Source organism: Crocodylus porosus, unplaced genomic scaffold (assembly GCF_001723895.1).
Source record: "Crocodylus porosus isolate Cpor-Errol unplaced genomic scaffold, CroPor_comp1, whole genome shotgun sequence".
Classification (NCBI taxonomy): domain Eukaryota; kingdom Metazoa; phylum Chordata; order Crocodylia; family Crocodylidae; genus Crocodylus; species Crocodylus porosus.
The window spans coordinates 22,222,422-22,236,707 of record NW_017728912.1 but is presented as its reverse complement, the minus strand read 5'-3'; the positions used below and the strand labels follow the sequence as shown (position 1 = coordinate 22,236,707).

Genomic DNA, 14,286 nt, shown 5'->3' with positions numbered 1-14,286 from the left:
GTTCAAGCACCCTAACCTTTTGACAGGGTAAATAAATTGACTTGTACTTAGGGTAATGACATTAGTATCCAACTATGCAGGCTCGCTATTTTTCGTCATTTGTATTCTTTCTAATCTTAAATGACCATCTTAACCATTCCATCACTAAGATAATTACAAAAGGCAGAGATTTTGTGCAACAGACTTAAAGAACATGGAGTACTTAGCTAGCTAACTTTTATAAAAGGAATGGAACATTGCCAGTATTTCTGCCAACATACTTAATGAAATGAGGCTTAGACAGAACTCCTGGCTTTCAACTGCAAACAAAGACACTACTTAGAATATATTACATTTTCATTAAAAAGTCTTCTCTTGTAAAACTATCTGGAAAGGGAACCGTCTCTAGACCTTGTGCTCACAACATGTACCTCATTACAATACAGCTGTTCCTTCATTTCCAAGTACAGCCTAACATGCAAACCATGCTAAAGACCCTTTAAAATGGTACAAGCAGGACACCTGTTTAAAATTTTTCAATTTATATTATATTTATATTGTACATGGTTTCCTACCAAACTGTATTAAAAGCAATTGGGCTTCTCTTTTTTTTTTTTGTTTTTTTCTTGTGGAAGTATGAAGGTGTGTGAGAAAGGATACCACAGGTAGAGTAAAGTATTAAAATGAAATGGGATGGTATTTACTTGTTGGCACACTAATTAACATGGAATCCACTTTTTAGAGAAATACCATTTCTATGTGACTCCAAGAGGAGATTCCCCACCCTCCCCCACAAATCAACATGGGGGGGGAAGTCTTATTTTGGATTCAAGTACCAACTGGGGTAGGTGGCTGCTGAGGCTCTGGCATGGGGCCCAGAGCTGAAACCGCATCTGCTCTGGGCTGGGCTGGCTGAAGCCATGTGGCAAGTGGCACACAACAGGGGGAGCGCAGGGGAGACAGAACAGTGAGGGGGAGAGGGAAGGACAAGGGACATCTGTGGGGAGGGCATATGGGAAAGACCTGAAGTGTGTGCAAGGCTCAGGGGAGTTTGGGGGAGATTGAAGCCAGTCAATCCTCCCTACCCACCCCCCTCTACCACTTAACTTCTGCCTCAGCTGTGACTCCAACCAAGACCCCAACCTAACCTGGAGCTGCAACCATTGTTTTTGCCTCGCTGCCTGCCCCAGAGCCAGAGATCCTGCAGAAGGTAATCCGGGTTGGGGAAGGGGCAAGTGCCTGAGGAGTGGGCAGGGGCTAGGGGAGGCAGGCAGACAACAGGCATGGGAAGGCAAGGGGCTGGACATCTAGTCATCTGCCTCCCACCCCTACACTGCTTTTCTTGCTGCAGCGGTTGTGGGGGATAAATTTAAGATTACCCCCCTCCCCCCAATAATTAGATTCTATACATGGAAAATTATGAGAAATGTATCATTTTCCATGCATAGAATGTTATTGGGGGGTGGCTTAGTTTCATCTAAAATTCAAAATAGTCTTGGATGTAGGTAAATATGGTAGTAATGCATAAAAGGAAGAACAACTGCATAACAATTTTTTGGTATGTTCACATGATCACAGCTGGAGATTGAGTACCTCAAACCTACTAAAAGAATATGGGATACTATGACCATGTCTATACAACAGTTTTATCAGCCCCAGCAACACTACCTCCAAACGTGCTAGTCTACTCTGGGCACAATGCCTCCTAAACCAAACACCGTGAGGCCATTGCCAAAGACGCAGGCTAATTGACATTGTTACTAAACAATTAACCTGCCTGAATGGTGTCAAGGATTTTTTCCAGTGTTTTCCCAAGGACAGAGGTAAGACTGACTGGCCTAAAGCTATCCAGCTCATCCCTTCTCCCCTTCTTAAAAATGGGCACCATGTTGGCATGTTTCCAAGTAAAACGTCAACTCACCCAGTATGATATCTTATTGTCATTACAAGCACCCTTTCAAAGCTGACCATTCATCGTTTTTCAAAATCTTAAGTCTGCTATTTCTCCATAGTGTTGATACAACCTATTAAGCAGCTCCTTCCCATACTACCCCATTCATTAATCTGTCTCAAAACTCTGACCTGAAAACATCATCATCAGTAGAAATTGGACTATACTGTCACTTCTAATTTATGATCCTTCTCTGGCAAGTTTTCTAATAACATTACTTAAATTCTGTTGAGAACTCTGCAATGTAGACAAGGACTTGCTCTTAACATCACATATTGTTTCACGGCGGCCCAATCGTGTCAGCCTACCTAGCTAATAATGAAGTCTTGAGAAAGCTATATAGACATTTAAAAATACTTTGTTTTCACAGCTGACATTCAATAAACCAATTGTTGTACATAAGCAATAGAAATGCCTGTAGAAATAAATGTATTATAAGCAGTTTATATCCCCCGTGTTCCTATTGGGCTCCTTTGGTTATTGGAGAGCCAAATTAAACAGATCAACCGAATTTTCACTTGAATATTTAAACTTACTATTGACCATAGTATTAGAGATTTCTAGGTGATATAAAATAACCTTTTACAGGTTTGATTCTCATTTCGTCTCATTTGGCAGGTATACTCCTGTTCATAAGGTAATTATCTCCCACAAAATAGTTTAGGAACATGATAAAGAATAGTGAAGGCCAAATTAAAAGACTTCCTTACTTTGACCTTTTCTATGAATAAAATTTAAAATCAATCTAAATTCCAAGAGGAAAGTAAGCCACTGAACTCTAGATAATGAACAAACTTTTCAGGTAGCTAAGCCTGCAACTAGCTGGAAACCTCAACTGATGCATGAGGTTAAACAAACAAAAAGGGGGAAAAAAATTACACCAGCTTGGAGCTTTGACTATCTTTGTTTTATCAGTACTGCAGATCACGTGGCTAGTTCAAGTGTTGGCATATTTCCAGAGACTGACAATATCTCTTGTAACAATGGCTTGTGTGTTTTGCTAACATACACTGTAAATTAAAATGTTCTCCAAACTCTACCTTGTTGTTTTGCAGTAAACAGCATATCTAAATACAGAAAAAATCTTTTAGTACTGCTTCTTGACAAACTTACAATTCCTCTTAAATCAGGATTTATCAAGCTGTAAATCACCAAATAAGTTGGTTAAGAAAAAAATTTATAAAAATTAAGGCATCTAATATGAGCTTAGTAGAAAAACCATCCAGGGTACATATGAAGACCTAATAGTTAATACTGATCCACTACTTAATGAAAAGTTTGGTTTTGGTTAAACAAAAACAAGATACTTTCTAACAAGCCTGTTCTACTTCCATACTTACTTATGTAACAGACTGTAACAGAAGGGATACTCAGCCATAGAGGGTGTGTCCCACAGTGAGCCAAAACTAAGCTGAGCCTGGGAGTTTTTTTTGTCCCCTTGAGAACACCAGAACAAAAGGCTTGGAGCAATTCTGCCTTCAGGCCCTGGAAATACAGTCCCTTTCAGAGCCCCAGAGCTCTGTGGCCAGGAGGAGCGACCACCAGGGTCTAGTGCAGAAGGGTGGCCCTTGGGAACAGCTGGGGAGCTGAGAGAGGGACAAACTACAGTGAGGAGACTGTAGGGATCTCGCTGGGGGGCAAAATGATGGAAGCAGGTGCATCACAAATAGGTCCAGGGAGGTGATATTTCCCCTCCGTGGCACTGGTGAGGCTGCAGCTGGAGTACTGCATCCAATTTTGGGCACCATATTTCAGGAGGGATGTGGATAACCTTGCGAGGGTCCAGAAAAGGGCCATTCATATGGTTAGGGTCTTGCAGGTAAGGCCCTGTGAGGAGAGATTGAGAGACCTGGATCTCTTCAGCCTTCATAAGAGAAGGATGAGAGGTGATCTTGTGGCAAATCTACAAATTCATTGCGGGGGACAGCAAGGGATAGGGAAGCACCCAGGGCTGGGAGTTGGTGCTTGTAGTGGACTCCCACATGGGGGGCCTTGAGTGAGTTAACCTGCAGGAAAGTAGGCCCATCAGCCCTGTTTGAGGGGCAGAAAGGGATGTCATGGGGAGGAGGGTGTTTGTGTATTACAGGAGGCAAAGGCACCAGCCATCAGTAGGAGTAGAGCCCCAGGGCCACTGAGGGAGCTCCCAATGCACCCACACCTGACTGATTACTCTTGCCTGAACTAAGCTGACATCAAGACAACAGCAGTCAACCGAAAGACTTATTTTGGGTGTCTACATCAGACCTACCAGGACTGTAATTTTAAACAAAAATTGGGGTATTTGTGTTCTGGTTCTTTTGGGTTTTGGACGCATGTAAGGTTGCCTTGCTGTATGGGGAATGGACCTACTGTTGCCACAGCCCCACCAGGTGTGTGATCACCTACCTATGTGTGTACATAAGTTGTTACACAGTTATATATATAAGCATTGAGTTCATTAGTTTTATCCCATAAGTTAACTGAGTTATGAATTAAACCTCAGAATAGGGAGCAATGTATAAATACAAGTGTAAATATATGTATGTATGTATGCATGCATGTAAATATCTGAATATAAATTAATATGCACATAATAACTATTGTAAAGAGTTACCTATTCTGTCAGAGTGCTGCTACAGGAGGTATCCCCATACTGGGATCCTCTTGAGGTTCCTTGTTAGTTCAGAGGAACCAAAAGGACAGGTCTAGCTGGTGCCCCAGGGTCCCACAAAATGCCACTGGCAGTGGTTATGACCCCTCAGCAGGGTGTTACACTTGAAACAAACCTCAGTAAATTTTATAGAAAACTGAAGTCCAAAGCTGTTCTCTCAAATTCATATACTACAGTACTCCTACACAGAACTTGTGAAATACATTAATTCTGTGGATGTCTCAACTACTATAAAATGGTTATTAATTTATGACCTGCTATACTATCATGAGCCATTGTTTGCTGGCATTACATAAATAGGAACTTATGATCAGGGTGACATTGTATCTTGTCACACAGCAAAATTAGGGAATTAGCTCCTTCAAAAGGTTGTAGCCTGTATGGACTTTGCTCTTTTGAAAGAAGCAATTTTTAAAAATGGCTCAAGTGTAATTAACTACATTTTGAAAAACTCATTATGAGATGACGCTTCATCCAATAATATCTTGTGATTTATGGACAACATGGCACCAGGTTGGAGCTCATCTGGAAAAAACTCATGCGACTGTGAAATGGAAAGAAACCCAACAAAATACGTGAAGTTATGCTGCATGGAAAAACAAGTTTGAATGACAATTTAAAGAAAGACAGGATTTGTTCTTCAGCCACACCAAGAAAAAGGTAGCTTTCAGCCACCTTAGTGTGTCTTCTGATTGCACAAAAGCTCTGAGGTTAGGACAGCCTTCTTGCATAATTTAAAAATGAACCTCTAGGTACCTTAACTGGTGGCTGCTAGAATGTACCACCTGGGCAATTTTTTTCTAAATGGGATGGTATACTAGTCCTCTTCTCCATTTTTCTTTTACCCTTTCAGACTTCTGCAAAGTCCCACTTCCAAAACAACTCCAATCACAATGTTGGGAAGGAAAAGGTCAGCCAGAAGCAACTGGTTGAAAGTCAGCTGTGTCAGCTTTACACTAATCCAACGTTTCATTACATCAGGATAGTCTACAAATGCCCTGAGATTTAAGGTCACCTGTGGTGAGCTAGTGCAAACTGAACTAACTGTAACCATTTTTTAGACAGAAAGAAAGAAACTGATTTATGGGGAATGTCGTTTCCACAGAGGAAGAGCTTCTATTATCAATGCTAGGTTTAGTAAATCTACTGTACATCTACAGAGCCATTTAAATTATTTACCATTCTACCACAACATTACTAGCAATGAAAATAAGCAAGGTCAGTCAAAAAAAAAAAAAAGGATTGAAAATATGGCCTTAGACATAAAGGATACTCTTCACTGTTACGGATATCAACCACTAGCAGTTTTGGCTTGCTAGATTTGGTTTTTTTGGTAGGTGTTTTGAAATGGCTGGGTCCAGTCAGTTCACATAAATCAATCAGATCTTCTGCTGATATCCGTGGTGATACCTCTGCCTTCAGATCATCCAACTTGATAGGGTCCCTAGACTTTAAGACAGAAAAACAAAATAATCTTAAAAACGACTCAGCCAATCAGATACTTACGACATTCTCTGTAGATTCTCCTTCATACAATACTCTTACAGTATAAAGAAAGTCAAGTACTACAGTGAAAAGATCATTTCCTACAACTCCAAAGAACTTTGATGCAAGTTTTTGATATTATTCTTTGTACATAATTCACCTGACAAATTTAGCTCTATTTTCCATTTGTATATTATAGACAGTCCTTGCACTTACAGTGGGTTACATTCCTGGAAAAGGTGCTGTAAGTCGAAACGATGCAAGTCAAATCTGACTTTCCCATAGAAATAGTGTTATAATAGGGGGTTACATTCCTGACCAAGGGCCTGATGCCCACCTTTTTAAAGAAAAGACCATAAACACCATATTTAAATCAACTATAAATGATATACAGTGTACCGTACAAACCATTCTGAAGTGTACTGTATATAAATCGATTAAACAGGGCAATAGGGTAACTAATCGCATAAAATTTTATTTAATCAGAAGGTGAAGGAACACCATCAGGGTCATGGAAGTCAGAAGGGCTTCTTTGGGGAGATTTTGGGGAGACTTAGGGCCACTTGATGGCTTTGAGAAACTGATTCAGGGATGTTTATTTTGCTGCCCTCTTTTTCTCATTGTAAATTTCCCTGTAGTGCCCAACTGTAAGGATTCAGCGGCGTAAGTAATAACATGGGTGTAAGTAGCAGAGCACCGCAAGTGTGAATTGCCCTAAGTTGAAATGCCGTAAGTCGAGGACTGCTTGTGCTCTTAAACGTTGTGAGTGTGCCCTTTATAACTGCCTGATGAACAGCTAGCAGAACAAATTTTGTATCTGGTTTGTTCACGAAGTACTCACTGTGGCTGAAATCCTCATCCCCACCACCCACTGTATGTAAGGTAAAGTGGCTGTACATACTCTGAATCTCACCCTCCACTGAACCCCACCAACCTCATCACCAGAAGCAGACTTCCTATGGCCCAAAACACATTGAATGAATTCAGACCAGGCTGAGACAAAAAATGTAAAACCTGCCAACATATCTTCACCACTCCCACAATAACTACACCCCACAACAGAACCATCACCAACACTGGATCTTACACCTGCACCACCAGAAATGTAATACATCTCATCCAATGAACTACAAGCCCTGATAGAACATATGTAGGAGAAGCCAACCAGCAACTGTGCACCAGAATGAATGCACACCAAAAATCTATCAAAGATAAAAATACCCAATTACCTGTGGGGTACACTTCTCACAAGAAAACCACTCTTTTCAATCTCTCAGTTCTAATTCTCAAGGGGAATTTACAAAACACCTTTTACAGATAAGCCTATGAACTTCACTTCATAAATCTACTGGATATAATAAAAATCATGGACTAAAAAGAGACACTGGATTTATGGCACATTATAACCTGCCTGCCCTCTGATAACCCAAGGTAACCTGTCTGCATTTTTACCAGCTATATTCTTCTATCACCAGTTCTACACTCTCCCTTCCCCCATCTGTCTCACACCTATCGTCTTCCACCCCTCTGATCCTTACTGCCAGGCACCTGCATTTTCACAGACCTGTATTTTGGCTTTTATTCTGCCCAGGAGAGTACACAATTCACTAGCAGATTCTCTATATGCCTGAAGAAGGGTGTTTGTTCTTCACAAGTTTTTGGGCATAAATTTCCAACTATTTAGTTGGTCTAATAAAAGATAATCACTTCTACCCAAAGAACCTTGTTAGCTTATTTGCACTTGATAATTTTCTCTGTGAATATCTTTACAAAACCCCAGCAAGTGTTAGTCTTATTTTCTATCAATCAAATTTACAAACAAGGAACTGTAATGGGACCATCGCAGAAGATAGGAAAATCTATTCTTCATTAATAACTTGGAGAATAAGATTTAGCAATACTTAGCAAATTTGCAGATGACACCAAGCTGGGTGGGGGTGCAGATCCTTTGGAGAACAGGATTAGAATTCAGAATGACCTTGATAAACTGGAAAAGTGGTCTGAAATTAATTTGAATTACATTCAATAGACAAGTGAATGGATTGGAGAATGTCTAGTAAGAACTGCAGTACTATAGAGAAGGACCTGGAGTCAGTGGACACAAGGTAAATGAGGAAACAGTGTGCTTTTATTACCAACCTCCCCCACCCCCACCTACCCTTTCCCCGTCCAAACAAAAACACACACACACAAAAGCATACTGGGCTATATTAGCAGGAATGCCATCTCCAAATCAAGTTAAATAATCCAATCCTTCCCATCTATTTGGCACCAGTGAGGCCTCACCTGGAGTTCTATGTCCAATTTCGAGAACCACACCAAGAAAATTGTGTTCAAATTAGAGAGTTCAGAAGAGAGCAACAAAAGTGTACAAAGGATTAGAAACGTGACTTACGAGAAAAGGTCAGAAGAACTGGGTTTGTTATCATCTGGAGAAGATAAGATTGAGGGAGGGATTTGATAACAGTCTTCAAATACCTGAAGGGTAGTATAAACAGGGTGGTGATGCACTTTTTTCCTTGTCTGCAGAGGATAGGACAAGGAATAATGGTTTTAAATTAAGACCACAAAGGTTGGCTATTAGGAAGAATGTGCTCACTATGAAGCTAATTAAGAACTGAAAGATTACTTAAAAAGGTCATGGAATCTTCAGTCTTGGAAGCTGTTAACTGCAGGTTAAACAAACATTTGTCCAGAATAGCTTAAATAGGGCTAGTCCTGCCTTGAGCACAGGGTTGGACTAGATATCCTCATGAGGTTTCTTCCAGCCCTATTTTTCTATGATTCTATGATCATCCAAAGATGAAGCCTGGTGGAATTTTTTCAATAAAATATTACTTATAATTGGAGTATTAGGTTTTGTGTGTTTTTTTTTTAAATGAATTATATTACAAGGTCTCTTCAATGCAGAAGAGCTAGCCTCACTCAATCCGCTCCATCCCACCAGAAAAAGCATGAAAAAAGGTGAAACATGCCCCCCCCCCCCCGTCGAATGAACTTCAAACTGTGTAAAAAATCTGAGGATTGCCATCTTGAAAATTCCAGCTGATCTAGCAGTAAATGGTGAGACAGCCACGGATCTAAATTAACACAATGGTGCATGTTGTGGAGGCATAGCAGTGGTTGCTACTACGCAGAGTCACCCTCCTCACTGTGCCAGGTCCAAAAACCTTGCTGCACAAGTCTCCCCCGGGGAGTCTACAGCTGGCTGTCCTGCTTCCTGAAGAACACCTGCAAGGCTGGTGTAAGGATGCCACCACCCAGGCACTGGTCTCTGTTAGGGCTCTGTGCAGCCTCAGGCACACAGACCCTGCAAATCTTGGGGTTGCTGCTTTGCCCACAGGTAATATTGCTAGGTGCCTCATTCAGTCCGAAGCACCCCAAGCATAAACCTCAGGTCGTACTGGAGGAACATAAAACAGACAAACTCCACTATCCAATCTTGGAGCAAAAAGGTGCACCTCTCTGCCTCCACAGTACCATGTAAAGGCATGCTGTAACCCGATACTTCTATTGATGTGGGGGGGTGGGGAAGAGGGAAGGAGGGTAGAACAAGAAAGTCAGAATATACAGTCTTGGACATAATCATCCTTTTAAAATGTGTCTGGCCTAGACATAAATCCTAACTCCTGTCTAGTTTCCAAGTCTTTACTTACAGAAAGTCATCCAGACAGCAGCCTGGAAGCACGTAGCTTGTTGCTTTCAAAATGTCTGCCACAAGGAAAAAAGTGTGTTCCCCGCTCCCCTCAGGAATTTATCTGGCCAGTTCACCTGGTTGACCAGCCTGAACCAAAAAGAGAGACAGATCCACCTGGAATGACCCAAGGGAGAGGCAGAGAGAGGGGGATTTCTTCACACACAACATCTGTAACATCACCTCTGCATAGGACTGAACAGGCATGAGTTAGATTATTTTTACCACCAAGCATTCCTCACACAGCAAATCTTCTGTGGATAATAGGACTCTATGGAGAAGTCTTGACACTTCTGCTTCAAGTGCTACCCTCAACTTTTCAAAAAACCCACTTCTAAGAAAACATTTTCCCCCACACTAAAATGCAGGCCACAGTTTTGAGATGCTTAATGCACCACTGAACTGTGCTTTAATGTACTCTTTTGAGACCATATGACTTCTTCCCTTTCCCCACAACAACTGCTGTGTCTAGCTAGTACTGAAATTCATAGAGAGCTGGTCTGCATAATATTCCAGGGAATTAGTCAAGCATGCAGGTTGGCACCATGGAGCTCAGTTTACTCTAAGTTTATCCCTGTAGTGGAGATTTGCCTGCTAATACTGGGGCTAAATTTGGCTTTGTGCAACTGTTGTGCTCCTATTGTGCCCAAGGTCAAACAGGGGCAAAAGCTGTTTATAAAACTTTTGAGTGCACAGCTGTTTCTAGTGACTTATTCCGGTTGGCCTGAAGACATGACTTGCAAAACAGCAGCGATCTGCTACAACGAACATCTTCCGGAAGGTCTTTTGGTTGCTGTTTTAATTATCAACCTTGGAAAATGTTGTGCTAATTTAAAAAAATCTATTTCCTCAAGATTTCCAGATGTAAAACATGATGGACTGCACAGAATAATAGGGCTTAGGTGTAAAATACAATTTTGAAAATTAAAAATCAAACCATGTCCCTATGTTTTTGAGAAAGTTAAAATGTAGGACCTCATCAAGGAGTATTCAGGGAATGAAAATTTCACACTTAGAGAAAAAGGAGTTATAGTACATAGTATCATCTTTGCCATTTAGTATCAGACAATCCAAGCATTAATTCAAGTAATCATGGTGCTAACTCTAGGTCTTGCTTCAGCAATGTGTTGGAAGCTTTTTTTCATCTTATGGAATCTATTAATTTTCTATTAAAATGTTTCAGATTGGACATTATGGTTTTGCCATAAGTACAGAGATAATTACATTAATGAGTTGTGGAGACAAGAAAGGTGAAATTCAGCTGTACAAAATAAAGACTTGGTTGTGGTATGACCTTAACCAACCGATGTGCGGCCTCCATATAACCCTATGCAATGAAACAGGATATCAAAAAAGTTTAAATTATAGGCAGTGTCTGCTACACTAAAGGGAAGATGCTTAACCTATCAAACTAATATGTCTGCTAGGTTTTATGATCTTCAGGACAAAGAAATTTTGAACTCTGTCACCACAATTATCAGATGTAGCCACAACAGGGAATTTCCTCCTCTATTTAGAATAGTATAGCATGCAATTGTTTATAATAGCAAAAACATCTGATTTCTAACTAATGCACTAATTATTTAACTAAAACTGATAAATACTGAAAATAAGATCCTTTTTATAAATACAATACAGTTGGGAACACATTGTCCAAATCATTTTGCCATCATATAGTTTAGTCTTAAAAGAAGTTTGCAGGAATTGGTGGGTTGAAGGGGGAGAGAGAAAGACCAAGGTGGAGCTCTTTGGATAAAATTCAGATACAGAACATTGTAGCAGAAGCCCACCTCTGGGAACAATATAAAGCAGGAACTCTTACCACCCAGAAAAGTGATGAGGGAGGAGGAAGACTGGAGAACATGTGTGTGCACTTGCTGGGCTAAAGTCATTCACCCTCCCCCCATGAGACAACAGCATTTTCCTAAAGTAGTGCTATAAGTCAACTGGGGAGGGCTGAGTCTGCTGCAGTGCTGAAGGTTCCAAGTTCAAATCCAGAGAATGAGGTACAATGGGAGCATAGAAATTGGACAGCTTTATATAACCATTTAAAAACAAACACACCCTTTTCTTTAAAATTACATACAAAACTACTTTAAAATAATGTTTTAAGTTGTAAAATTAGACAGTTAAGCTGCTGACAGATGTGAAAAAAATCCTGTGCATTACTGGAAGATGCAGCACATTAGTTCAACCCAGCTCCTCAGCAACTGTACAGACTGAGCACCTCAATGGGGCTTTTTAGCATTTTTATCTAGAGCTAATTCAATCAGCTCTTAGATAAATGTGCCAAAAAAGCCCTGTTGAAGCACTCAATCTATATAGACATTGGGTTAGCTGGGTCAAACTAAAACAATGCCTCTTCTGGGCATGCACTGGGCTCAGCATGGGAGCACGTGAAGTTTAAAGTAAAGCATTGTTTTGTGGGGCTTTTTATGTGTGTAAGCCACCATTATGTAGGACATGCTAGAAGAGATTATGCATGCAGTCTTTACTTGGTCCCCATGCACATTTGCATTCAAGAGTCTTTAAACTACCACATCCCACTTTTACTTTGCTTAATTCGCCACACAGAATCAATGCAACAGGGAAAGCATTAATGTCCACACAAATAAATATGCCATCTTCACACTTTTCTAGTATAAATCATAGTGGTCAATTATGCGGTTAAGATAGATACATTTGCTGTCCCCAAAAACAGAGAGGCAATAAGTGTTTTATTTGTAAAAGACTCATTTTTGACTAATCACTAAGGCAAGTTCAATCCAACTGAAACAAAATCAAGATGGAAATATTCATCTGTAAAGTTGACAAATCATATTTATTATACCTTCTCTTCCTTTTTGATCTAGCATGCCCAGTTACTGCTAGTACTGTATCAAAAGCCTATACTCTAGCACATAAGGTTTGTATATAAAAGGTGTGGCCTTTAACCCACCCCATAGCTTTGAAGGAAATAGAAGTGCTGAAACAATTCTTTCTTCTGAAGCTATTTTTATTAGTCATTTCCTTCCTTCCTCCAAGACTTGACCAAATGAGAACATGCTTTAAAAAGCGATATTTCTATCACCCCTATGTAAAACGGCCTTTTTTCACTATCTATACTGGTCCTTAATCAGCTGTACTGGATATCTTCACTATTGCACATCCATGTGGGAAGATCATTATAGGGACTTTCTAATAAAAAAAAAAAAAATGAGGAGAGGAATCCTGTACACATATTCAACTAGCTTTAGCAACTGAGTTTGGAAAGTTCTGACTGAGGCAACCAAGCTTATTCAGCTTCTTCTCAGTCAATTCCTAGCTGCACTATTTGACTATATATGCTTCTTTAATCACTTCTGCTTTTCTCTAGGATTTTGTAATTTTGCAATACACTACAACTTTGATTTGCTTTTCATTCAATTTCATTTCAGTTTCTCAATTGTTCAATTTTACCATTTTCACTCCTGTTTTTGTCCCCTCTCATTTCATGATTGAAGTTTTCATTTAGAGTTAAAACAGGCAAAGACCACTTAATGTTGTTTCAGAACAATTTTAAGGAGGTAACATCATAGGAAATTAGAGCTGGAAAGGACCTCACAAGGTCCTTTAATCCAGCCTGCTGCTGAATGCAGGATCATTCCTCTGTAGGTGATCACAGCCAAGTGTCTGGCCAACCTGCTCTTGAAAATTTCCAAGGATTCTACAGTTTCTTCATGTAACCTCAGTACTGCAGTTTAGCCATTCACTTCCCAGTCTGTATTTGTGCACAGAACTATTAGAAAGAATTGTTTCAGCACCTCTATTTCCTTCAAAGCTATGGGTGGATTAAAGGCCATTAGCCATTAGTCATGTAACCTCCTCCCTTGCTGTTTTGACCCTTATGGTCAGAAAGTTCCTTCTAATCTACACCCTAATTCTCTTTGCTGTCACTTGACGCCATTGCTCCTATTCCTGCAGCCTACAGCTATAGAGAAAAGCCCATCTTCATCCTCTTTATAATCACCCTTCAGGTATTTAAAGACTTATCAAATCCCTCTTCAGTCTTCTTTTCTTCAGACCAAATAACCCTAGTCTTTTCAGACTTTCCCTGTAAGTCTTCCTTCCCAGGCATCTAATCATTTTTGCCACTCTGTGCTGGACTTCTCCCAAACTGTCTACATTCTTCTTGAAAGGTGGGGCCCAAATCCAATTTGCAAGCAACTTTCTTGTTAAACACAATCCAGGACTCTGTTGGCTTTTTTTTTTTGGTAATAAGAGTAAACTTTAACTGAAGTTTACGGTCTATTGGAACTGCCAGATCCTTCTCTGCAGTACTGCAGTTTAGCCATTCACTTCCCAGTCTGTATTTGTGCACAGAACTATTCTGCCCCAAGTGCAGGATTTTGCATGTGTTCTTATCATATTTCATCTGATTGATTGATTTGATTCATTTTTCCTAGGATCCAGAATGACTAGATTGATTGGCCTACCCACCTGAGTGTCTTCAATTCCACCCAGCTTGGTGTCATCCACCAATTTTCTAAATGTGCACTCCATCCCATC

The 14,286-nt window shown here is 40.2% G+C and overlaps 1 protein-coding gene and 1 long non-coding RNA gene across 5 annotated transcripts in view; both read right to left on the bottom strand.

The window, feature by feature from the left end:
* Positions 1-14,286, bottom strand: part of TBCK (TBC1 domain containing kinase) — a 177,069-nt gene that overhangs the window by 21,803 nt on the left and 140,980 nt on the right. For 3 of the 4 annotated variants that reach the window (XM_019534143.1, XM_019534140.1, XM_019534142.1), the window contains exon 24: positions 5,854-6,029. The exons of the other annotated variant lie outside the window; for it this stretch is intronic. In XM_019534143.1, coding sequence (XP_019389688.1) covers positions 5,854-6,029 — 176 coding nt within the window. The remainder of the gene's footprint in view (positions 1-5,853; positions 6,030-14,286) is intronic. 4 annotated transcript variants of the gene reach the window in all.
* LOC109309412 lies at positions 12,186-13,980 on the bottom strand. Its single transcript, XR_002100902.1, has 2 exons — positions 13,600-13,980; positions 12,186-13,464 (listed from the first exon to the last, which is right to left on the bottom strand). It is a non-coding gene; the product is annotated as an uncharacterized LOC109309412 (long non-coding RNA).